This window comes from Mobula birostris, chromosome 9 (genome assembly GCF_030028105.1).
Source record: "Mobula birostris isolate sMobBir1 chromosome 9, sMobBir1.hap1, whole genome shotgun sequence".
Taxonomy (NCBI): domain Eukaryota; kingdom Metazoa; phylum Chordata; class Chondrichthyes; order Myliobatiformes; family Myliobatidae; genus Mobula; species Mobula birostris.
This window is the reverse complement of record NC_092378.1, coordinates 82,181,344-82,209,100: the sequence shown is the minus strand read 5'-3', so window position 1 is coordinate 82,209,100 and position 27,757 is coordinate 82,181,344. Positions and strand designations below refer to the sequence as shown.

The 27,757-nt window shown below is 45.5% G+C and overlaps 1 protein-coding gene across 1 annotated transcript in view; it reads right to left on the bottom strand.

Annotated features, from left to right (window-relative positions):
- The window catches only part of LOC140202419 (uncharacterized), a 174,612-nt gene extending 159,761 nt beyond the window's left edge, over nt 1-14,851 (bottom strand). The window contains exon 1 of the mRNA XM_072267286.1: nt 14,778-14,851. Coding sequence (XP_072123387.1) covers nt 14,778-14,851 — 74 coding nt within the window. The remainder of the gene's footprint in view (nt 1-14,777) is intronic.
- Nucleotides 14,852-27,757: the final 12,906 nt, after the last annotated feature.

Genomic DNA, 27,757 nt, shown 5'->3' with positions numbered 1-27,757 from the left:
TGGAAAAAGCCTGCTTGCCTTCACTCTATCTATACCCATCATAATTTTATATACCTCTATCAAATCTCCCCTCATTCTTCTTCGCTCCAGGGAATAAAGACCTATCCCGTTCAACCTTTCTCTGGAACTCAGTTTTTCAAGTCCCGGCAACATCCTTGTAAACCTTCTCTGTACTCTTTCAACCTTATTAATATTCTTCCTGTAATTTAGTGACCAAAACTGCACACAATACTCCAAATTCGGCCGCACCAATGCCTCATACAACCTCACCCTAAAATTCCAAATCTTATACTCAGTACTTTGATTTATATAGGCCAATATGCCAAAAGCTCTCTTTACGACCCTATCTACCTGTGATGCCACTTTTAGGGAATTTTGTATCTGTATTCCCAGATCCCTCTGTTCTACTGCACTCCTCAGTGCCTTACCATTAACCCTGTATGTTCTACCTTGGTTTGTCCTTCCAACGTGCAATACCTCACACTTGTCTGTATTAATCTCCATCTGCTGTTTTTCAGCCCATTTTTCCAGCTGGTTCAAATCCCTCTGCAAGCTTTGAAAACCTTCCTCACTGTCCACTACACCTCCAATCTTTGTACAATCAGCAAATTTGCTGATCCAATTTACCACATTATCATCCAGATCATTGATATAGATGACAAATAACAATGGACCAAGCACTACTAGTCACAGGCCTCCTCTCAGAGAAGCAATCTATTCTCTGGCTTCTTCCATTGAGCCAATGTCTAATCCAATTTACTACCTCTCCATGTACACCTAGCCACTGAATCTTCCTGACTAACCTCCCCATGTGGGACCTTGTCAAAGGCCTTACTGAAGTCCATGTAGACAACATCCACTGCCTTCCCTTCAACCAATTTCCTGGTAACCTGTTCGAAAAACTCTAATAGATTGGTTAAGCATGACCTACCACGCACAAAGCCATGTTGACTCTCCCTAATAAGTCCCTGTCTATCCAAATACTTGTAGATCCTATCTCTTAGTACTCCTTCCAATAATTTACCTACTACCAACGTCAAACTTATCAGCCTATAATTTCCAGATTACTTTTAGAGCTTTTTTTAAACAACGGAACAACATGAGCTATCGTCCAATCCTCTGGCACCTCACCTATAGATACCAACATTTTAAATATATCTGCCAGGGCCCCTGCAATTTCAACACTAGTCTCCTTCAAGGTCCGAGGGAATACCCTGTCAGGTCCTGGGGATTTATCTGCTCTGATTTGCCTCAAGATAGCAAGCACCTCCTCCTCTTCAATCTGTATAGGTTCCATGACCTCACTACTTGTTTGCCTTACTTCCATAGACTCGATGCCAGTTTCCTTAGTAAATACAGACGCTAAAAACCCATTTAAGATCTCTTTTGGTTCCATACATAGCCGACCACTCTGATCTTCAAGAGGACTAATTTTATCCCTTACTATCCTTTTGCTCTTAATATACCTGTAGAAGCTCTTTGGATTATCCTTCACCTTGACTGCCAAAGCAACCTCATGTCTTCTTTTAGCCCTCCTGATTTCTTCCTTAAGTATTTTTTTGCACTTTTTATACTCCTCAAGCAACTTATTTGCTCCCTGTTTCTTATACATGTCATACATCTCTCTCTTCTTCTTTATCAGAGTTCCAATATCCCTTGAGAACCAAGGTTCTTTATTCTTATTCACTTTACCTTTAATCCTGACAGGAGCATACAAACTGCACTCTCAAAATTTCTCCTTTGAAGGCCTCCCACTTACTAATCACATCCTTGCCAGAGAACAACCTGTCCCAATCCACGCTTTTTAGATCCATTCTCATTTCTTCAAATTTGGCCTTTTTCCAATTTAGAACCTCAACCCAAGGACCAGATCTATCTTTATCCATGATCAAATTGAAACTAATGGTGTTATGATCACTGGAACCAAAGTGTTCCCCTACACATACCTCCGTCACCTGTCCTAACTCGTTTCCTAATAGGAGATCTAATATTGCATCCTCTCTGGTTGGTATCTCTATATGTTGATTTAGAAAACTTTCCTGAATACATTTTACAAACTCTAACCCCTCTAGACCTTTAACAGTATGGGAGTCCCAATCAATATGTGGAAAATTAAAATCCCCTACTATCACAACTTTATGTTTCCTGCAGTTATCTGTTATCTCTCTGCAGATTTGCTCCTCCAATTCTCGCTGACTATTGGGTGGTCTATAATACAACCCCATTAATGTGGTCATACCTTTCCTGTTTCTCAGCTCCACCCATATGGCCTCGGTAGACAAGCCCTCTAATCTGTCCTGCCTGAGCACTGCTGTAACATTTTCCCTAACTAGCAATGCCACCCCGCCCCACCCACCCTTCATTCCTCTGCCTTTATCACGTCTGAAACATCGGAAGCCTGGAACATTGAGCTGCCAGTCCTGCCCCTCCTGTAGCCAAGTTTCACTAATGGCTATAATGTCATAATTCCATGTGTCAATCCACGCCCTCAGCTCGTCTGCCTTCCCCACAATGCTCCTTGCATTGAAATAGACACACCTCAGAAGATTATTACCACTACACACAACCCTTCTATTTGTGACTTTGCATGAACTTTTAACATCATTTATTTTCACCCCTGCTCCACTATCTGCTCTGGCACTCTGGTTCCCATCCCCCTGCAAATCTAGTTTAAACCCTCCCCAATAGCACTAACAAACCTCCCTGCTAGGATATTGGTCCCCTTATAGTCTAGGTGTAACCCGTCTCTCTCTCTCTCTCTCTTGTACAGGTCCCACCTGCCCCAGAAGAGATCCCAATGATCCTGAAATCTGAAACTCTGCCCCTTACACCAGTTCCTCAGCCAAGTGTTCACCTGCCAGAGCATCCTATTCTTACCCTCTATGGCACGTGGCACAAGTAGCAATCCTGAGATTACCACCCTCGCGGTCCTGCTTTTTAAATTCCTACCAAGCTCTCTATACTCACTCTCCAGGACCTCCTCACTCTTCCTTCCTACGTCATTGGTACCAATGTGTACCATGACATCTGGCTGATCACCCTCCCACTTCAGAATGCTGTGCACACGATCAGAGACATCCCTGACCCTGGCACCCGGGAGGTTCAAGGTTCAACATGTTGTGCATTCAGAGATGTTCTTCTACACACCACTGTTGTAACACGTGATTATTTAAGTTACTGTCACCTTCCTGTCAGCTTGAGTCAGTCTGACCATTCCCCTCTGACTTTGCTCGTTAACAAGGCCCACAGAACTGCTGCTCACTGCATGTCTTTTTTTTTGCACCTTTCTCTGTAAAATCTAGAGAATGTTGTGCATGAAAATCCCAGAAGATCAGTGGTTTCTGGGATATTCAACCACTCTGTTTGGCATGAACAATCATTCCACAGTCAAAGTCACTTAGATAGATCACATTTCTTCCCCATTCTGATATTTGGTCTGAACAACAATTAAACCTCTTGACCATGTCTGAATGCTTTGACGTACTGAGTTGCTGCCAAATTCAAAGTAAATTTATTATCGAAGTACAGATATATCACATTGAAAACAGAATCTCAGGGTTATATAAGTACATATATACCACCTCCAACAGGACGACCAACCAGTGTGCACAACACACCAAACTGTGAAAATATAAAATATAAATAATAGGTAGCTAGATAACTAAGTAAGCAATAAATATTGAGAACATGAGATGCAAAGTCCTTGAAATTGAGTCTTTGGGATATGAGAACATTTCAGTGATGGGGCAAGTGAAGTTGAGTGAAGTTATCCTCTCTGGTTCAAGATCCTGATAGTTGAGGAATAATAACTGTTCCTGAAACTGGTGTTTTGATGCCCCTGTACTTTCTTCTTGATGGCAAAAGTGAGACAAGAACATGTCCTGGGGGTGCCGAGGGGTCTCCTTAAGCTCCCTAGTCACTTTAGCACTTCATGCCTGTGAGAAATGCCTGCAATATTTTGTTATAGCAGAAATGCCAGTTACTTGTGCTCATGCAAACAATAATTTTGGGTACATCCTCCAGGATTAAGGATGTATTCACCCTAGCAACACTCATGTAACCAACCTTACTTCAACTATATATCTCAATATTCAAAGGGTATTGCAGCTCTGCTGTGAAATACAGTGATCATTGGCCATCTCTACCCTGATGGAGGTATTGACCTGTAAACAGGCTCTACCAGGTCAGCCTGAATCCAATACTCAACACCCAGAAGTAAAGATCTCACAAAACAACAAAGCACCTTATTGAACCCCAGAGGGTTAGGTCTCACTGCCTCAGAGACCCAGGAGGATCAGGACATCTGGGTACCGTTAGTGATACAACATTTTTAAAGAGAAGCATTTTTGTCTCTACGTCTATCACTACAAATAACCCACCTCACGTAGTCTAAAGACTAGACTGTGTTATGTTTGGGACATTAATCCCTGCCCCTGCTTGTCTCTCCCAGCTATAGGATGGATCAGCAGTAGCAACACAGGGGTAATTAAATTACTCCTCAATGGTGCTAAAGAATTTATAACGGAACAGCTGATTAAGGGTGACAGGGACTGTGAATAAACAGGTCAGAGGGAGCCAAACATGGTGGAGGGAGGAAGAAAGAGGGAGTGAAGGGGAGAGAGAGAAAGAGAGAGAGAGATCTAGCGGGGATATGCAGGAGAGGAAAAAAGAAGGAAGAGGAGGAAGAGGGTGTAGCTGGTGGACAACAGGGAGTAGCGGGGTAGATGGTGGGGGAGAAGGTGGGAGGGGGAGGAAGGGGGAGTGAAGAGAGGGAGGGGAGGGGAGAAAAAAGGTGAGAGTAAGGGGAGAGAGTGAGGAGGAGAGAGAGGGGAGAGAGTAGGAGTAGGGAGGGAGAGAGAAAGGAGTGAGAGGGCGGGAGGGAGAGGGAGCAGTAACATTGAATAAGGCAGGTGTGAGATGGCAGTAGGGCACAGCTGCAGAAAGATCCTATATTCAATGTTTACTGAATGAGTCAGAGGCACCAACAATTTCAGACAGAAGTTTATTGAGATAGTTTGCTGATGCATTCGTCACAGCCTGCATCATCCCAATGAATGTCAGTCAGTACAAGAAATCCATTCACGCAGTACTGACTGGTTATAATATTGGGATAGTAACTGGTCTGTGGTTGATCAATCATCGATCAGTTTCTGTCATGATAACTACTGCTCCTGGTAGGTTCACCATCAGGAACAAGGTAGGTTTGGCTTGGGAGAGTGACTATGCTTATGCTTGGAGGAGGGAGGGCAATAACCATGATGGAATTGTACATACAAAACTGGTACTGTATCGAGAGGCCCGAATTATCATTGGTTTCACCCTTCATTTTAAAATTTTTGGCAGAGCTTGGAGATCAAACAGGCACCTTATTGTCATCCGCTTCCTGTCTTCCCAGTCCCTGAAAATCTATACTGGTTACTGGCTCGATTTTGCTGGGCAGTATCATGTTTGTTTCAAAAGGTTATGATTTTACAGCAAAATAGAAATATTTATCAATGTTTGGCAGTCTACTAAATTGGATTATGGATTAGGAAGGCTGTCATATTGTATTTCCAATTTCAGAATCCAATTTATTTAATATGTACAATGACACACAGTGAAATGTGTTGTTTGTGCTAACAACCAACACACCAAAGGATGTGCTAGGGCAGCCCAAAAATGTCACCACACAATAGCACCAACACAGTGTGCTCATAATGTTTAGCAGAACAACACCGAACACAACAAAACAGGGCACAACAAGCAGTAAAGTAATAACAGAGAAAGAAAGAAGAGAAATTCTGCAGATGCTGGAAATCCTAGCAACACACACAAACTGTTGGAGGAACTCAGCAGGCCAGGCAGTATCTAAGGAAGAATACAACTGGTGTTTCGGGCTGAGGCCCTTCATCAGAATAAGCCCTGTTCTACCTCCCATGCACATACACAGTGCTCTAACCCCAGGACAGACCATCTTCTTCGGCATCTAGCCTCCAGTGGACTCATTGGGCTCTGACTTCCTCAGTGCACTCGCAGAGGTTCACAGACTGGGGCTCCAGCCATCGGCCCTTGACTAGACCATTGATCGGCCTTTGGGTTTCGATCCAGACCTCCAATCAGCCTCTGGGCTTCGCTCTTTGGTACTGACCCAGGACACATAGCTGATGACAAATGAGGACCTGAACTCCAAGCCTCACCGATGAGGGGACCATGGAAAATAGGCCTCGAACTCCAGTCTCACTGATGATGGGATTCTAAATGTCCTAAACTTCCCAGAATTTGCAGCCTCTTGTCTTTCAAATCTTGGTGAGGTTGTGAGAAGTGAAGAGGGTTGCCTAAAACTACAGCAATACATGTCGGCTGGAAAGTTGGACAGAGCTTTAGCATATGAAATTTTATCCCAACAAGTTTGAGGTGATGCATTTTGGGAAGTCAAGTAGAAGCAGGATGTCCATAGTAAATGATCGGGCACTGAGGAATGTTGACGCACAGAGAAGCATAGGGATCCAAGCCCATAGATCCCTATAAGTGGCGGCTTGATTTCATAGGTCAGGAATATCATGTCATCCAACTATAAGTCATGCTTAACTTCATAGGTCAGGAATATCATGTCGTAACTTTACAAAGAACTGGTTAGACTACACTTGGAGTACTGCGTACAGTTCTGGCCGCCACATGATTGTACTGGAGAAATAAGTTGGGATTGGAAGATTTCACTTTTGGGGAGACTGTGCTTGTTTTTCCTGGAGTGAAGAAGGCTGAGGGAGTTGCCAGTAAAATTACACGTAGGATTATGAGGCATACTGTATATAGTGTAGTCAGTCAAAACCCTTTTTTCCCTTAGTAAAGGTATTAAAAACAAGAGGGTATAGACAAGGAGGAATTTTAAAGATCCCCTCACAGAGAGTGGTTGATTTCTGGAATGTGATGCGAAAGAGGAGTGGAGTCAGAAATGTTTCCCAACTGTTTAGACAAACACTTAAACAAGCAAGTTATAGAAGCACGTGGTCCTAACAGTGTGGGTAAGTGAGATTAGCGTAGATGGGCAGACAGTCAGCATGGATGTTGGGGGGCTGAAGGGCTTGTTTCTGTGCTGTACAACACCATGACTCTATGATTTCATCCCACTGTCCGGCCATACTAAACTGGTAGCTGAAAAGCCTAAATCTGTGTGTTTGCAACTTGACCCCAGGAACACTCTCTGTGGAAAGCAGAAATTCACAAATAGCCCCAAATCTCTATCCTGAAAGGTTTGCAGCAAGCCCAGGAGCCAGATATGTCTGGTGAAAACTAAATTCTTCTGACTTTGTTGCACAGTGAGGTCTAAATGTGCAACATGAGCATAACAATCGAAACTTCACAGAATGCAACAACTTGCACTTGTTATAGCACTGTCAATGTAGTAAATCAAAAGATAAGAATTGATATTGAGCCATATAAAGACAGAAACTGAGACAAAGAGACAAAGATCTAGGAGGCAATGAAAGACAATAATACAACACCAGGGAATCTGAAACAGAACCAGAGCATGCTCAGTACTTTTCAGCATTCTGTTGTTATTACAGGAGTTCAGGTCAATACTAAAAATCAAAGCCTGAAGATTGATCTGAAGTCCAAAAATTGTGGCTCAGTGGCCAGAGCCCGAGTCTGCACATCTCTGCAAGTCCAATGGGAAATGGCTGCAAATCCATAAGTCTGCTGAATGTGGGGAGTGAAGATGGCCTGTCCCGCGGTTAGAGGACAGTGTAAGTACATGAGTGGGTGGGGGGATGCAGGGATGGGGCTTGTTTTGTTATTATTGCTATGTCACTTGGTAAGTTCTGTTCCATTGTATTCTTGTTGTTCTGCTGAGCATTGTAGGCATGCTATGTGGGTGCCGAAATGTGTGGCATTACTTCTGAGCTACCCACAGTACGTCTTGAATGTGTTGATTGTTAACACAGATGGCATTTTTCACTGTATGTTTCAATGTACATGTGATAAACACATCAGAATCTGAATCTGTACAAGAAAACAGAATTGGGAGAAAACATCAATTACATCTGCTTGATGCATGGGAGAAGATTGAGGAGGCTATGTAAGGGATCCAATGATGGATTTGAAAATAAAAGGAACCTATGGCAGGTGATGACCAGTTTTCAGTTTTCAAATTATAATGTTGTTGTTAGTGAACTATTCTTTCCAGATTTACTTGGTCTTATCACCTCCAGAATGATCCCTCGGTATTCCACATGCAGAACAGTATAAAAAAGCTCTTTATAAACAGGTTTCATCACTCATAACATAAACACAAGTACATCCCAGCATCTAATAGCAACATAAGACCATAAAGACTATAAGATATAGGAGCAGAAGTAGGCCATTTGGCCCATCGTGTCTGCTCCACCATTCAATCATGGCTGACCCAATTCTTCCAGTCATCCCCACTCCCCTGCCTTCTCCTCATACTCTTTGATGTACTGGCTAATCAAGAAACTATCTATCTCTACCTTAAATGCACCCAATGACTTGGCCTGTACAGCCACTTGTGGCAACAAATTCCACAGATAAAGTAAATGTGCAGTACTTAAGTACAAATGATGTTAATAAGTCAGGAAGATTTATCACAATAGTTCAATGTAAAGCAACACTGGAGACAGGTAAGTGAATGACAGTCAGGAGAGGGAAGGGCAGGAGCAGATACGAGAGAGTTCCCCTGTGGCTGTATCCTTAACAATAAGTATTCCTGCTTGAGTACTGTTGGCGGGGGTGGGGGGGACCTACCTGGGGGAAGTTACAGTGTCTGCGTCTCTGGCACAGAGTCTGGCCCTGTGCCGCAGAAGGGTAGGGAAAGGAAGAGGGTGGCAGCAGTAATAGGGAACTCTATAGTTAGGGGGTCAGACAGGCGATTCCGTGGACACAGGAAAGAAACACAGATGGTAGTTTGCCTCCCAGGTGCCAGAGTCTGGGATGTTTCTGATCGCGTCCACGATACCCTGAAGTGGGAAGGTGAACAGCCAGAGGTCTTGGTACATATTGGTACCAACGATATAGGTAGGAAAAGGGAGGAGGTCCTGAAAACAGACTACAGGGAGTTAGGAAGGAAGTTGAGAAGCAGGACCTCAAAGGCAGCAATCTCAGGACAGAGAGTATAGGAATAAAGGGAGGTGGAGGATAAATGAGTGGCTGAGGGATCGGAGCAGGGGGCAGGGATTCAGATTTCTGGATCATTGGGACCTCTTTGGGGGCAGGTGGGACCTGTACAAAACAGACAGGATGCACTTGAATCCAAGGGGGAAAAATATCCTGGCAGGGAGGACAGATACTTGGATGGCTCGGGGCAGGAATGGTTACTTAGAGTGGCAGGCTGGAAATGTTTCATAAAGGACAGGGAGGGAGGTAAGAGAGGCTGGGCGTGGCACTGCTGATCAGAGATAGTGTCACAGTAAAGGAGGAAGTCATGGAGGGATTGTCTACGGAGTCTCTGTGGGTGGAATTTAGAAACAGGAAGGAGTCAATAACTCTACTGGGAGTTTTTTATAGACCACCCAATAGTAACAGGGACATCGAGGAGCAGATAGGGAGACAGACTCTGGAAAGGTGTAATTGGAATTTCTGGGGGGTGAGAATTGAACTGAAGAGGCTGAGGAAGGGACGGTTGGCTCACAAATAGAGAAAGATTGTAGATAGTGTGTGAAGGAGGATAGGCAGGTGATAGAGAAGGGATACACTCAGACCGATGGTTTGAGTGTGTCTGTTTTAATGCAAGAAGCATCATGAACAAAGCAGATGAGCTTAGAGTGTGGATCAGTACTTGGAGCTATGATGTTGTGGCCATGACAGGCGTTCTTTGACCACAAGCTAGTTGTGCACATGATGGTCAAAATATCAGACCCTTGGTCTGCAAGGTAGCCTACACATCAGAGTTCACAATGGATATACAACATATCAAGGGGAAAATAATGACATGGTTGATTGCCTCTCATGGCCAGCCATTGAGGCTGTACGGCAGCCATCCAAGTTACTGATCTAGAGGTCCTGGCTTACTAAACAGCAGTCATGGGTGCAGTTGGCTGACATTAAGTTCGGGGAAGCTGGGGTTTCTATCCTGTGTGATGTCTCAACCGGCCACCCTCATCCCATCATGCTGCAAACTGGAGACAGACTGTTTTGACTCCATACAGGGCCTCTCACATCTAGGCCGGAAGGCCTCACCGAAACTGGTTGTACTAAAGTTTGCTTGGCATGGCCTCAGGAAGGATGTGCATGATTGGACTGCAGTTTGTGTAGAGCGCCAGCGGATGAAAATTAACCGTCATGTTCAGGCACTATTGGCACCTTTTGAGGTCCCTGAACAATGGTTTAACCATGTCAATGTGAACCTTGTTGGTCCTCTTCCCCCTCTGTGGTTTCAGGCACCTTCCTACCACAGTGGTCTGTACCACCAGCTGGCCAGAGGTCATCCCTCTGGCATCAACAATGGTTGCAGATGTGGCTCGGGCTTTCATCAGTGCTCAGTTTGGCACCCCATCTGAAATTTCCTCTGACCCTGGTCCCCCGTTGATTTCAGACCTCTGGGCTGAAATGGCCCAAAACTTTAACAGTAGAATACATCACACATAGCTTATCAGCCGCAGTTGAATAGCCTATAAGAGCAGTTCCACTGTTCCTGAGGGCTTCCCTGACCGACGAGTGTCGGCACAATCGTCTCCCATGGATCCTGCTGGGGCCCAAAACTGATCCAAAGGAGGTCCATAGCTGAGTTGGTATACGAGCAGCCGTTATGAATGCCAGGTGATTTCATTCCTGATGTCAGGACCGGTTGGTCGGCCTCTCAACAATGTTCCTTCCTTCTCAGTAAATTCAGTTCCTTCTCACCTATTCCTACCTCCCATTATGGCGTACAACACACTTGGATTCCTGTTGACCTACATTCCACCTCGTTTGTATTCGTCTGCCATGATGCACACCAGCATCCCCTTAGGCCCACTTATAATGAACTGTTCACATTTTGGAACAGGGAGAAAAGACTTTTATCACAGATAGGGAGGTAAACCTGAAGTTATTTTAGTAAATCGCTTTAAACTGGCCCACCATGCCCTGGTGTCACAAATAACCTTTAGATGAGCCAGAGGCTCACAATGCCGGCTTTAGTGAGTTCTGGGGGACCTGTGTAGGGTAAGGTAATTGGGAGAACCGTGCAAAATTCACAATCACCAAAATTGAGTTGGGATTTCACTTTACGAGGCTGATCTGACATGATGACATTATGTAAGCGCAATTTGGTTTTGTCGGTTTCAGAGTTCAATAAAATGTGTTACAGAATTCATTAAACATAAAACACCTCACTTCATTTTAGCTGCAAAAACCTACAAAACAACCATCATCATCAAGGACCACACCACCATCCAGGCCATGTTCTCTTCTCCCTATTACCATCAGGAAGGAGGTACAGGAGACTTAGGTCCCACACTACATGGTTCAGGAACCTGACTCCTCCCCCATCAGGCTCTTGAACCAGTGAGGCCATCTTCACTCACCTCAGCACTGGACTACAAACTATGGGCTCACTTTCAATGACTCTACAACACATGTTCTCAGTATTGTTTAGTTATTAATTTGTTTATTTATTATTATTACTTGCTGTTTTTGTACATGCACGAATTGTCAGTTTTGGTGTGTAGTTTTTCACCGATTCGATTTAATCAGAATCAGGTTTACTGCCACCGGCATACATCATGAAATTTGTTGACTTTGCGGCAGCTGTACTGTGCAATACATAATAATAGGCAAAAAAACTGTTAATTACAGTAAGTATATATGTATATTAAACAGTTAAATGTCATGCAAAAATGGAACTAATAAAAGTAGTGAGGTAGTGTTCATGGGTTAAATGTCTATTCACTTATTTATTCTACTATGAAGGCCTGCAAGAAAATGAATCTCAGGGTAGAATATGGTGTCATATACTGTATGTATTTTGATAATAAATTTACTTTGAATGTTGATCAACCACTGGCTGAAGGGAAAATGGGTCAAATTCAATATCCACTTCCCAAATGGATGCATGCCTGACAAGGAATGATGAAATCACAACAGTTCCCTGATGAACAGCAACTATCATCAGATAGTTTGAGGCAGTCCACATAAGCTGGTGTTTGCGTTTGTTCTGTATGTATATGCAAAGTTTTCTTGGTCAGGGGTTTTTTAAAATAAAGTTCAATACCAGACTTCAAGTGACAAGTTTTTTAATTTAGCATGCGATCATGGAGATTTCCTACGAAGGAAAAACATGTCTTTGTACCTCATAGCAGACAAGTGAGTGAAAGCAACACCCCTCCCCCCCCCATTAGCAAGACCAAGTTGATCTGTGGTTCACCCATCCATCATTTGTGCAGCTGTGTTATCACTTTAATGAGGGAGTTGGCCAAGACTATAACGCAGATGAGTAACTTTAATCATAAAACAGGATGTTCTCAAAGACACCAAGCCTTTAGCAATATGTACAGCTCACTTAATTCTATATTCGAAATTTTCTTCCCCAGATATAGCAACAATATTTTGCTTCAATACTTGTGAAACAGAAGAAATAGTTGACGATCAGATTTGCCCAGATAAGGACTCCATCTGCAGGTAACACGGTACACAAGGCAGAAGCATGGCAGTTAAAGTAACCAACGACAGCCACCTTCCTCAAACAATCCCCCAAACTAGATATTTGCAAAGGAAGCTGTTATTGTTAGCAGTTTCCCAGCCACGTGTCAAATGAATTAAAAATGAATCAGCATATTTAATGATAAGAAGCTTAGGTACTGAAGAAGTTTAAGACAAAGTACTTTGACAAGTTACCTGTGACTTGGAAACTGCAGGCACATTTTCAAAAACTAGTGGTCTGACTTGATTTGATTTCTTCAGTGACATTATACTTTTCCACTGAACTGTGAAAATAGAACAGTGTAAAATGCCATAATATTTGACTACGAATTTATGTATTAAACTCAAAAATACTCTGCAGGAATATTCCCCTTGGCACTATAAACCCTTCAAATATTCTTAGAGGCAAACTGACAGCAAACTGTAAAGAAAAACAAAGAGAAATTAAATTTTGAAGAAGAAAAACATTCAGAAAATAACAGTAGAACGCAAAATCTGAGAGGGCTAACTAATGTTGAAATAAATCCTGAATGATCATTTCCATATTTGAACATGGACCTGCCACCCATTACATTAAGTTATTACCACATAGATTTAGAAACATTGCCAGTCATACTCAACAAGTCTTAAAAAAATATACCAACCTGTGATGTGGAAAGAGTCGATGTGAAATGAACACTACTCCCGATGTTACTTACTTTGTTAGATACTCCCACAGTTCCCACCCCTGGATGTGTTCATCTCTGAAACACCTGTAGCTGTATAAACAATGAGATCGTCTTATTTCCTTCTCTCTCTTAGTTCAAGGTACACATCCTTGAACATTTATTACAATAGTTCATTGAAATATTAGCCAGCTTTGATTTAAACCTTTGCTTTTGAAAATAATAAAGGTAAAATTTTCAATCCAGAACTTGTTCCAAATATCACACACAAAATGCTGGATGAACTCAGCAGGCCAGGCCAAAACGTCGACTGTACTTTTCCATAGAGGCTGCCTGGCCTGCTGAGTTCCTCCAGCATTTTGTGTGTGTTGCTCGGATTTCCAGCATCTGTAGATGTTCTCTTGTTTGTTTCTTATTCCAAATATTATGTTTAGAGAATAATTTTCTTGTTAGAATAGTTGTACATCATGTGCTTCAAAGTTTTATTTATGAGTAAAATAAATAACATAATTTCAATTTTAAAAATTAGTTTAAAAAATTGTGGAATAAATAAAAATGGCAAATCAACTTTTTTTTTGCTTTGTCAAACATTTAACTTCAACAGAACTTGCTTTTGGAAAATAACTAGTTTGTTCTCTATTATTTCAAAGTAAGAGTCAGTTTTATGTTTCATGGTCAAGTATGAGATTTTGGTTTAGTAATGCTTTAGTAATTCAATAATGCCTTCGGGATGCGGAGGAGACTGCAGCACCCACATGTAATCATTGGAGAATATATAAATTCCACGTAGAGAGCACCCGAAATCAGGATTGAATCCAAGTCTCTGGCACTGTAAAAGGAAGTCAGATCTGAACGTGGAATGGAAAATGGGGTTGAGAGGGCTAATAAATCAGCCATGATGGAATGACTGAGCAGACTAGATGGACTAAATGATCTAAATCTGCTCCTATGCCTTATAGTCTTATTGTTTAATGGAACATACCTCAAAGATTTCAGCTAGGGCAACCAGTTCTGTCTGGTGGCTATCACTACCTTGATTTAAAGGCAGTTACTGTGGTAAACCATGTATATATGTTGTAACTCGGTTACCTGTCTGGACGCACCCCTCTGCTGACTGCCCCTCTGGTTCCTCCCACAGAGTCCTGTATAAAGGTGTTCTCCTTGCCCCTCCCCCTCAGTCTGGGGGCAGACACTCACTGTGGAGGTCGTATTGTACAGCGAATAAAAGCCTTTCAGTATTTTACCAAACCTCAGTCTTTTGGAGTAATTGAAGGTGCTTCAATTTTATTCGCTGTACGTTTTAAAACATGGAACAGGCCCTGAGACCAGAAAAATTAGACCTCAATCCGCAAACGCCAGAAGCTGGAAACGCTTTCGAACTCTGGCTGGCCTGCTTCAAAGCGTACTTAGAGGAGATTAAAGCAACCGACCCCGTAGTGAAGCGCAGAGTTCTACTCTCCAGGGTCAGTCCACGGGTCTATTCACTGATCAGAGACCAACCGAGCTACGATGGCGTGCTGAGCGCCCTCGAAAGACAATACCTGTGGCCGATAAGCAGCGTCTATGCTCGACATCGCTTAGCAACATGGCAACAACGCCCCGGGGAATCGAGTGCTGAGTTCGTCCAGGCCCTACGGACGCTCGTGCGGGCCTGCAATTGCCAGGAGCTGACGGCGGCGCAGCATGCAGAACTCCTAGTGAGAGACGCCTTCGTCACGGGGACCAGGTCAGTGTACGTGCGCCAGCGGCTGCTGGAAAAAGCCGATCTTACCCTAAATTCGGCGATGGAGCTGGCTGATACGTTGGAGGCCGCTCTGCATAACTCCGAGGCTCTCCAGGCACGTGATCCTCCGATGGCCTCATGGGTGCCGCAGACCCCGCAACCTGCCGGCGAATCGACCTCGGCTGCCACCAGTCGTGAGTCCGCGAAGAGCTACTTCTGCGGACTGGAGAAGCAACCCCGGAAACGCTGCCCGGCCCGACAAGCTACCTGCTCCAGCTGCGGAAAGAAGGGCCACTTCGCCAAGGTCTGTAAGTCAAAACCGCGAGCGGGATCGAGCAGTGCCGCGTGCGAGACGTGGGGGTCGCCATCTTCCCTGCACACTGCCACCACGTGCGAGACGTGGGGGTCGCCATCTTCCCTGCACACTGCCACCACGTGCGAGACGTGGGGGTCGCCATCTTGCCTGCACACTGCCACCACGTGCGAGACATGGGGGCCGTCATCTTCCCTGCCGCCATCTTCCCTGCCACCATCTTCCCTGCACACTGCCACCACGTGCGAGACGTGGGGGTCGCCATCTTGCCTGCTGCCATCCCCCCTGCACGCCACCACCACGTGCAAGACATGGGGGCGGCCATCTTGGTCGGCGCCACCTCCCACCGCCTACGACCAAGGGGTGCTCACGGGGCACCCCACCACGCCGGACCAAGACAGCGACCCCACCCTGGCTTCCATGACCCTCGACCAAAGCGCTCCCCACCAGCTTGCAAGGTCAATGATGGACATCCTGGTGGAGGGACACAGGACAAGCTGCCTGTTTGACACAGCCAGCACGGAGAGTTTTATCCACCCGGCCACGGTGCAGCATTGTGGACTCATGAAACGGCTGGTAAGTCGGAGGGTCACCATGGCCTCCAGGTCGCATACAACAGACATCCGGGGGGGTTGTGTAGCGACACTAGTGGTGCAGGGCACAGAATATCGGGATTTTACGTTACTGGTCTTGCCTCAACTGTGTGCCCTGTGCTGTTGGGGTTGGACTTCCAGAGCCACCTGAAAAGCGTGACAATGAAGTATGATGGGCCCCTCCCGCCAATTACTGTCATAAATGCCCTGTTTTGTAGAGATATGTCATGTACCCTGCTACTGACCACACACACACACTGACCTGCACATCCCACCCAACATCATGCCAACTGCCGCACTACCGACACCACTTGTGGCCTCTCCACCCTCAAGATCCCTCCCCACCGTTGTTTGCCAACCTGACCCCCGACTGTAAACCTGTGGCAACTAAAAGCAGGAGGTACAGTGTGGGGGACAGAGCTTTCATTAAGTCGGAGGTGCAGCGGCTGCTCAGGGAGGGGGTCACTGAGGCAAGCACAAGTCCTTGGAGGGTACAGGTGGTGGTTGTTCGGAACAGGGAGAAGAATAGGATGGTCGTGGACTATAGCCAGACCATCATTAGGTTCACGCAGCTCGACGCGTACCCTCTACCCAACATCGCAGATATGGTCAATCAGATAGCACAGTACAAGGTGCACTCGACCATAGACCTAAAATCTGCTTACCATCAGCTCCCCATCCACCGGGAGGACCGCCCTTACACTGCCTTCGAGGCGGACGGCAGGCTTTATCAATTCCTGCGCGTCCCCTTTGGTGTCACGAATGGTGTATCTGTCTTCCAGAGGGCAATGGACCGGATGGTGGACCAGTGCCAACTGAAGGCCACGTTCCCATATCTGGATAACATCACCATCTGCGGTCACGACCAGCAGGATCACGACAACAACCTCCAAAAATTTCTCTAAGCGGCCAAATCTTTCAACCTCACCTATAACAAGGACAAGTGTGTATTTGGGACCACCCGACTTGCTATCCTTGGGTGTGTCGTGGAGAATGGAGTCATTGGCCCTGACCCCGACCGTATGCGCCCCTTGTTGGAACTCCCTCTTCCCAATACCCTCAGAGCCCTCAAAAGGTGCCTGGGCTTCTTTTCATATTACACCCAATGGGTCTCTAACTATGCAGACAAGGCCCGCCCCCTGGTCAAGTCCACCACATTCTCCCTCTCTGCCGAGGCCTACGCGGCCTTCAACCGCATAAAAGGGGGCATTGCCAAAGCAGCAATGCATGCGGTGGATGAGGCCATTCCCTTCCAAGTAGAGAGTGACGCCTCCGACTTTGCGCTGGCTGCTACCCTCAACCAGGCAGGAAGACCAGTGGCGTTCTTCTCCCGTACCCTTCAAGGCCCTGAAATTCGGCACTCTCCGATAGAGAAAGAGGCCATAGTGGAAGCTATAAGGCACTGGAGGCACTATCTTGCCGGCAAAAGGTTCACCCTGCTAACTGACCAGTGCTCAGTCGCATTCATCTTTAATAATCAGCAGCAGAGCAAAATCAAAAATGATAAAATTCTGAGGTGGAGAATCGAACTCTCCACCTACAACTATGACATCATGTACAGGCCTGGGAAGCTCAAGGAGCCCTCCGATGCCCTATCCCGGGGAACATGCGCCAGCGTGCAGATCGACCGGCTATACACCCTACATGTAGACCTTTGCCACCCGGGAGTCACCCGGCTTTTCCACTTCGTGAAAGCCCAGAACCTGCCTTACTCCCTTGAGGAGATCAGGATGATGACCAGGGACTGCCAAGTCTGCGCAGAGTGCAAACCGCACTTCTACCGACCCGAAAAGGCACCACTCATCAAGGCCACCCGCCCCTTTGAGCGACTGAGTGTTGACTTTAAGGGCCCCCTTCCCTCCACTGACCGCAATGTGTACTTTCTTAACGTTATCGACGAGTACTCGCGGTTCCACTTCGCCATCCCCTGCCCCGACACCACTACCACGTCAGTTATAAAAGCTCTGCGCAAGCTCTTCACTCCGTTCGGATACCCATGCTATATCCACAGTGACAGAGGGTCCTCGTTTATGAGTGACGAGCTGCGCCAATATCTACTGACTAGGGGAATTGCAACCAGTAGGACCATGAGCTATAATCCCCGGGGGAATGGACAGGTAGAGAAGGAGAATGACATGGTGTGGAAAGCCACACTCTTAGCCCTCAGGTCAAAGGGACTGCCGGTCTCCCGCTGGCAGGAGGTCCTTCCCGAGGCACTCCACTCCATCTGCTCCCTGTTATGCACGGCCACCAATGCCACCCCTCATGAGCGGCTCTTTTCTTTTCCCAGAAAATTGACCACTGGAACCACCCTACCATCTTGGCTGACGTCCCCGGGGCCAGTGCTGCTCCGGAAACATGCGAGGAGCAATAAATACTCCCCGATAGTCGAGAGGGTTCACTTACTTCATGCGAACCCCCAGTATGCCTACGCGGTTTTACCTGATGGGCAGGAGGACACGGTCTCCATCCGCGACCTGGCGCCCGCAGGAGATCCGGGCCCCTACCCTGAACACTCCATGGTGACTATTGACCCCGTACCCGCCAATGTATGTACCCATGAGACACCACGCACTCCAAGCCCTACACAGACACCACACGACACTCCCATACCGGGCGCGACGCACACGCACGAGGGATTACCGACGCCTAACGTGCTGGCACCTGAAGTCAGGCTGGAGCCAGCACAATCGCCATCGTCGGTGCAATCACCGCCGGTGCTACGTAGATCACAGCGACGGACTCGACCGCCTGATAGACTTAACCTGTAAATATACTTCTTGTAAATATTGTCAGTCACTTCACCCCGCAGGACTCGTTTTAAAAAAAGGAGGGGTGAATGTGGTAAACCATGTATATATGTTGTAACTCGGTTACCTGTCTGGACACACCCCTCTGCTGACTGCCCCTGTGGCTCCTCCCACAGAGTCCTGTATAAAGGTGTTCGCCTTGCCCCTCCCCCTCAGTCTGGGGGCAGACACTCACTGTGGAGGTCGTATTGTACAGCGAATAAAAGCCTTTCAGTATTTTACCAAACCTCAGTCTTTTGGAGTAATTGAAGGTGCTTCAGTTACTTAGTTGTTTACAAAAGAAATGTTTCTCTCTCATTCATTGGCCTTGGATAGCTTAATCCAAATCTACTTTTACAAATAATAGAAGATATTCCTTGGATATAGGAGATAAATGCCATTCAAAGAGTTGGGTTTGGACAACAGCTGATAAAAAAGGTGAGAGCATGTAGGATATTAAAAGAGAGGGACACAAAAAACTGCAGATGTTGGAATCTGGAACAACACACAAAGTGCTGGAGGAGCTTAATGGGTCAGGCATCTCTGGAGGGAAATGAACAGTTGCTGTTTTGGGTTAAGAGTCTTTATCTGAACCTCATATCTATCACTTGAATTGCTGGTTCAGTGGTAGAAATCTTGTCTCCTACATAGGCCAATGCATAAAAGATGTCAGTTGCAAACTATTGGCATCCAGTAAAGTAATAATGACCTCAAAATGAGGCTTGGACTGTCCCATTCAGCAAAGAAGAAACACACTGGTATACAAGTGCCTGCTAGTCTAAGGCAACAATCCCCATCTGATATGGATCTGTAATGGATATTCACTGTCCAGGGTCACAGGGCCTTTTTTTGGCAAGCTCATCCTTCTGGCATTGCAGCTGACACTTGTAGAGATCAAAAAGTTGTTTATGAGTAAGGTAACCTTCCAACCAATATTCTTTGTTCAACTTCTTGTCATAAATGGGAACCAATCTTCAGTTCTTACTGTAAACAGAAAGCAATAATCAGTCTGAAGTTAAAAGGGCAGCTAGTTCCACAATATCTGGGCTGACTGCAGTATAAAACAGTGGGGAATGTTAATTTGGCTTGTATCAAACCAGACATCGCTGTCTAAGTTATTTAGTTCAAGGAAGCTTGCAGACCAGGTTGATACTATCACTTAACATATTAAATACAGCGGGTGATCTATTAATATCCAGAAGTTTTGTGAACTCAGAGAATCAGCATTTACAGCATTAATTGTGGGTATCTGGGAACTCCTTCCACAAAAGCTTCCTGTCTGCCAACCAATTCTCCACCCACACCAATACCTTACCCGCAATACCGTGTGCTTTAAGTTTGCACACTAATCTCCTGTGTGGGACCTTGTCAAAAGCCTTCTGAAAATCCAAATATACCACATCCACTGGTTCTCCCCTATCCACTCTACTAGTTACATCCTCAAAAAATTCTATGAGATTCGTCAGACATGATTTTCCTTTCACAAATCCATGCTGACTTTGTCCGATCATTTCACCGCTTTCCAAATGTGCTGTTATCACATCCTTGATAACTGACTCCAGCAGTTTCCCCACCACCGACGTTAGGCTAACCGGTCTATAATTCCCTGGTTTCTCTCTCCCTCCTTTTTTAAAAAGTGGAGTTACATTAGCCACCCTCCAATCCTCAGGAACTAGTCCAGAATCTAAAGAGTTTTGAAAAATTATCACTAATGCATCAACTATTTCTTGGGCTACTTCCTTAAGCACCCTGGGATGCAGACCATCTGGCCCTGGGGATTTATCTGCCTTCAATCCCTTCAATTTACCTAACACCACTTCCCTACTAACATGTATTTTGCTCAGTTCCTCCATCTCACTGGACCCTCTGTCCCCTACTATTTCTGGAAGATTATTTATGTCCTCCTTAGTGAAGACAGAACCAAAGTAATTATTCAATTGGTCTGCCATGTCCTTGCTCCCCATAATCAATTCACCTGTTTCTGTCTGCAGGGGACCTACATTTGTCTTTACCAGTCTTTTCCTTTTCACATATCTATAAAAGCTTTTACAGTCTGTTTTTATGTTTCCTGCCAGTTTTCTCTCATAATCTTTTTTCCCCTTCCTAATTAAGCCCTTTGTCCTCCTCTGCTGAACTCTGAATTTCTCCCAGTCCTCAGGTGATCCACTTTCTCTGGCTAATTTGTATGCTTCTTCTTTGGAATTGATACTATCCCTAATTTCTCTTGTCAGCCACGGGTGCACTACCTTCCTTGATTTATTCTTTTGCCAAACTGGGATGAACAATTGTTGTAGTTCATCCATGCAACCTTTAAATGCTTCCCATTGCATATCCACCGTCAATCCTTTAAGTGTCGTTTGCCAGTCTATCTTAGCTAATTCACGTCTCATACCTTCAAAGTTACCCCTCTTTAAGTTCAGAACCTTTGTTTCTGAATTAACTATGTCACTCTCCATCTTAATGAAGAATTCCACCATATTATGGTCACTCTTACCCAAGGGGCCTCTCACGACAAGATCGCAAATTAACCCTTCCTCATTGCTCAAAACCCAGTCCAGAATAGCCTGCTCTCTAGTTGGTTCCTCGACATGTTGGTTCAAAAAACCATCCCGCATACATTCCAAGAAATCCTCTTCCTCAGCACCTTTACCAATTTGGTTCACCCAATCTACATGTAGATTGAAGTCACCCATTATAACTGCTGTTCCTTTATTGCACACATTTCTAATTTCCTGTTTAATACCATCTCCGACCTCACTACTACTGTTAGGTGGCCTGTACACAACTCTCACCAGCGTCTTCTGCCCCTTAGTGTTACGCAGCTCTACCCATATCGATTCCACATCTTCCCGGCTTATGTCCTTCCTTTCTATTGCGTTAATCTCTTCTTTAACTAGCAACGCCACCCCACCTCCCCTTCCTTCATGTCTATCCCTCCTGAATATTGAATATCCCTGAACGTTGAGCTCCCATCCCTGGTCACCCTGGAGCCATGTCTCTGTGATCCCAACTATATCATAATCATTAATAACAATCTGCACTTTCAATTCATCCACCTTATTACGAATGCTCCTTGCATTGACACACAAAGCCTTCAGGCGCTCTTTTACAACTCCCTTAGTCCTTTTACAATTATGCTGAAAAGTGGCCCTCTTTAATGCTTGCCCTGGATTTGTCGGCCTGCCACTTTTACTTTTCTCCATAGTACTTTTTGCTTCTACCCTCACTTTACACCCCTCTGCCTGTCTGCACTGGTTCCCATCCCCCTGTAGTGAACTAACTTCCTCACGCCTAGCCTCTTTAATTTGATTCCCACCCCCCAACCATTCTAGTTTAAAGTCACCTCAGTAGCCCCCGCTAATCTCCCTGCCAGGATATTGGTCCCCCTAGGATTCAGGTGCAACCCGTCCTTTTTGTACAGGTCACGCCTGCGCCAAAAGAGGTCCCAATGATCCAAAAACTTGAATCCCTGCCCCCTGCTCCAATCCCTCAGCCACGCATTTATCCTCCACCTCATCGCATTCCTACTCTCACTGTCGCGTGGCACAGGCAGTAATCCCGAGATTACTACCTTTGTGGTCCTTTTTCTCAACTCCCTTCCTAGCTCCCTATATTCTCCTTTCAGGTCCTCATCCCTTTTCCTACCTATGTCATTGGTACCTATATGTACCACGACCTCTGGCTCCTCACCCTCCCACTTCAGGATATCTTGGACACGATCAGAAATATCCCGGACCCTGGCACCAGGGAGGCAAACTACCTCTGGACTGGGTCCACAGAATCGTCTATCTGACCCCCTTACTATCGAGTCCCCTATCACAACTGCCCTCCTCTTCCTTGCCCTACCCTTCTGAGCTACAGGGCGAGACTCTGTGCCGGAGGCACGGCCACTGTCGCTTCCCCCGGGTAAGCTGTCCCCCCCAACAGTACTCAAACAGGAGTACCTGTTGTTAAGGGGCACAGCCACCGGGGTACTCCCTATTACCTGACTTTTCCCCTTCCCCCTCCTAACCGTGACCCACTTGTCTGCCTCCCGTGGCCCCGGCGTGACCACCTGCCTGCAACTCCTCTCTATCGCCTCCTCACTCTCCCTGACCAGACGAAGGTCATCGAGCTGCAGCTCCAGTTCCGTAACGCGGTCCCTTAGGAGCTGCATCTCGATGCACTTGGCGCAGATGTAGACGTCCAGGAGGCTTGGAGACTCCAGGGCCTCCCACATCCGACACCGAGAACAGCAAACTGCCCTCACACTCATACTACCCCTCTCCTCAAGTAACAACAGAAAATGAATGCCAAACCTTCCTCGCCTGTTTCCGCCTAAGCCCGTTGAGCCGAAGCCCTTAAGTCTTCACTCTGCTCCTGGCTCACTCCGCAGCCCGCAAACTACGCTGCCCGCTCTATGAGGCTCTGTTCCTTTTAAATCTGCCGCGCTGCACAGCCCGACGTCACACGCCTGCGCAGTCCCACCTCTCAGAACGCCGTTGGAGAAGAAAAAAAAATAACGAAAATTTCAAAAATGTCTTTCTCGGCACTCCCACTCAGACTCTCAGACTTCTTCTTCGAATCAAACCCGAAGCAGGATGTCTGCCCTTTTAAATCTGCCGCGCTGCACTGCCCGACGTCACACGCCTGCGCAGTCCCGCCTCTCAGAACGCTGTTGGAGAGAAAAAAAAATAACGAAAATTTCAAAAATGTCTTTCTGGGCACTCCCACTCAGACTCTCAGACTCCTTCGAATGAAAGAGGATTTCAATTTATGTTGATCTTTACTACATCAGAAAAGCCCAAAATATATTATAACGATATTTGTAGGTTAATCAGTGTTATAAGTTAGGGAATGGACTAGCCAATGCATCCCAGGTCAATAAGCAACAATGGTGATGCAAATATATCGATCAATACTAGTAAGAGCTGATTGAGGACAGATGCAAGAGTTGTCATATATACAGTGGCATGAAAAAATTTGGGCACCCTGGTCAAAATTTCTGTTACTGTGAATAGCTAAGCGAGTAAAAGATGACCTGATTTCCAAAAAGCATAAAGTTAAAGATGACACATTTCTTTAATATTTTAAGCAAGAGTACTTTTTTATTTCCATCTTTTACAGTTTCAAAATAATAAAAAGGAAAAGGACCTGAAGCAAAAGTTTGGCCACCCTGCATGGTCAGTATAGACAATAGACAATCGCTATTTACTGTGATCATGGCTGATCATCCACAATCAGTATCCAGTTTCTGCCTTATCAACATAACCTTTAATTCTGCTATCTTTAAGAGCTCTATCCATTTCTTTCTTGAAAGCATCCAGAGACTTGGCCTCCACTGCCTTCTGGGGCAGAACATTCCACATATCCACCACTCTCTGGGTGAAAAAGTTTTTCCTCAACTCCGTTCTAAATGGCCTACCCCTTATTCTTAAACTGTGACCTTTGGTTCTGGACTCACCCATCAGCGGGAACATGCTTTCGGCCTCCAGTGTGTCCAATCCCTTAATAATCTTATATGTTTCAATCAGGTCCCCTCTCATTCTTCTAAATTCCAGTGTATACAAGCCCAGTCACTCCAATCTTTCAACATATCACAGTCCCGCCATCCCGAGAATTAACCTTGTGAACTTACGCTGCACTCCCTCAATAGCAAGAATGTTCTTCCTCAAATTTGGAGACCAAAACTGCACACAATACTCCAGGTGTGGTCTCACCAGGGCCCTGTACAGCTGCAGAAGGACCTATTTGCTCCTATACTCAATTCCCCTTTTTATGAAGGCCAGCATGCCATTAGCTTTCTTCACTGCCCGCTGTACCTGCATGCTTCAGTGACTGATGTACAAGAACACCTAGATCTCGTTGTACTTCCCCTTTTCCTAACTTGACTCCATTTAGGTAATTATCTGCCTTCCTGTTCTTGCCACCAAAGTGGATAATTTCACATTTATCCACATTAAACTGCATCTGCCATGCATCCGCCCACTCACCCAGCCTGTCCAAGTCACCCTGCATTCTCATAACATCCTCCTCACATTTCACACTGCCACCCAGCTTTGTGTCATCTGCAAATGTGCTATAGTTACTTTTAATCCCTTCATCTAAATCATTAATGTATATTGTAAACAGCTACGGTCCCAGCACTGAACCCTGCGGTACCCCACTGGTCACCGCCTGCCATTCCAAAAGGGACCAGTTAAACACTACAAACAACAAGAATTCTGCAGGTGCTGGAAATTCAAGCAACACACATCAAAGTTGCTGGTGAACGCAGCAGGCCAGGCAGCATCTCTAGGAAGAGGTACAGTCGACGTTTCAGGCCGAGACCCTTCGTCAGGACTAACTGAAGGAAGAGTTAGTAAGAGATTAAAAAGTGGGAGGAGGAGGGGGAGATTGAAAATGATAGGAGAAGACAGGAGTGGGAGGGATGGAGCCAAGAACTGGACAGGTGATTGGCAAAGGGGATATGAGAGGATCATGGGACAGGAGGTCCGGGGAGAAAGACAGGGCGGGGCAAACCCAGAGCATGGGCAAGAGGTATAGCCAGAGGGACAGAGGGAGAAAAAGGAGAGTGAGAGAAAGAATGTGTGTATAAAAATAAATAACGGATGGGGTACGAGGGGGAGGTGGGGCATTAGCGGAAGTTAGAGAAGTCGATGTTCATGTCATCAGGTTGCAGGCTACCCAGACGGAATATAAGGTTTTGTTCCTCCAACCTGAGTGTGGCTTCATCTTTACAGTAGAGGAGGCCGTGGATAGACATGTCAGAATGGGAATGGGATGTGGAATTAAAATGTGTGGCCACTGGGAGATCCTGCTTTCTCTGGCAGACAGAGCGTAGGTGTTCAGCAAAGCGGTCTCCCAGTCTGCGTTGGGTCTCGCCAATATATAGAAGGCCACATCGGGAGCACCGGACGCAGTATATCACCCCAGCCGACTCACAGGTGAAGTGTCGCCTCACCTGGAAGGACTGTCTGGGGCCTCCAACTTGATGGCATGAACATCGACTTCTCTAACTTCCGCTAATGCCCCACCTCCCCCTCATACCCCATCCGTTATTTATTTTTATACACATATTCTTTCTCTCACTCTCCTTTTTCTCCCTCTGTCCCTCTGACTATATCCCTTGCTCATCCTCTGGGTTCCCCCCCTCCCTTGTCTTTCTCCCCGGACCTCCTCTCCCATCATCCTCTCATATCCCCTTTGCCAATCTCCTGTCCAGCTCTTAGCTCCATCCCTCCCCCTCCTGTCTTCTCCTATCATTTTCGATCTCCCCCTCCCCCTCCCACTTTCAAATCTCTTACTAACTCTTCTTTCAGTTAGTCCTGACGAAGGGTCTCAGCCTGAAATGTCGACCGTGCCTCTTCCTAGAGATGCTGCCTGGCCTGCTGCGTTCACCAGCAACCTTGATGTGTGTTGCAGTTAATCACTACTCTTTGTTTCCTGTCAGCCAGCCAATTTTCAATCCATGTCAGTACCCTGCCCCAATACCATGTGCCCTAATTTTGCCCACTAATCTCCTATTATGTGGGACTTTATCAAAGGCTTTCTGAAAGTCGATGTACACTACATCCACTGGCTCTCCCTTGTCCATTTTCATAGATACATCCCCAAAAAATTCCAGAAGATTAGTCAAGCACGATTCTGTTATTGCTATCCAAATGTGTCGTAATTTCATCTTTTATAATTGACTCCAGCATCTTTCCCACCACTGACGTCAGGCTAACCGGTCTATAATTCCCTGTTTTCTCTCTCCCTCCTTTCTTGAAAAGTGAGACAACATTAGCTACCCTCCAATCCACAGGAACTGATCCTGAATCTATAGAACATTGGAAAATGATTACCAATGTGTTCACAATTTCTAAAGCCACCTCCTTAAGTACCCTGGGATGATTACCCTAGGTCCTTTGGTCACTATTATATCTGGGAGATTGTGTGTGAAGACAGATGCAAAGTACCTGTTCAAGTCATCTGCCATTTCCTTGTTCCCCATAATAAATTCACCCGTTTCTGTCTTCAAGTACTTAGTAACAACCCCTTTGGCAAGTATCACAGCTTGTAAATGCTTTCTGTAGCCAGCTAAGAGTCTTTCAATTCTTGTTTGGGGGATTTTTGCCCATTGTTCCTTGCAAAAGGCTTCTAGTTCTGTGAGATTCTTGGGCTGTCTGGCATACACTGCTCTTTTGAAGTCTATCTGCAGATTTTCGATGATGTTGAGGTTGGGGGACTGCGAGGATCATGACAAAACCTTCAGCTTGCGCCTCTTGAGGTAGCCCATTGTGGATTTTGAGGTGTGTTTAGGATCATTATCCTGTTGTAGAAGCCATCCTCTTTTCATCTTCAGCTTTTTTACAGACGCCTTCCAGAATTTGCTGGTAATTAATTGAATTCATTCTTCTCTCTACCAGTGAAATGTTCCCCGTGCCACTGACTGCAACACAAGCCCAAATCATGATTGATCCACCCCCGTGCTTAACAGTTGGAGAGGTGTTCTTTTCATGAAATTCTGCACCCTTTTTTCACCAAACATACCTTTGCTCATTGTGGCCAAAAAGTTCTGTTTTACCTTCACCATATTATACTATATTTCATACTACATTCCATCTGCCACTTCTTTACCCATTGTCTAAGTCCTTCTGCAAGCTTCTTCCTTCCTCAACACTACCTGTCCCTCAAAATATCTTTGTATCCTTTGCAACTATGGCCACAAGTCCTGTTCTGTTTCCTTTTTTCTTTCTGTGTTGTTTTCAGGTTATCTCATTCCAACCATAACTGTGAATTGAGCTTTGGTTTTGTTGGTAGTACTCTGACTTTTAAACCAGAAAGTTGTTGGTTCAAGTATGAATACAGAAATTTGAACATAAAACTCAAAGCGGGATCTCTGGTCCAAGCTGAGGTGGTACTATATTGCTGGATGTGCCACCCTTTCGCTAAGATATTTAATCAAAGGCCCCATCTACTCTCTCGGGTGGATTAACTACAGACACTATTTCAGTAAAAGATTTCCCTGGTGATTATATGATGATATCTCAATCAATATCACAAGAGCAGATGTAATTGTTATCATATCATTGCTACTG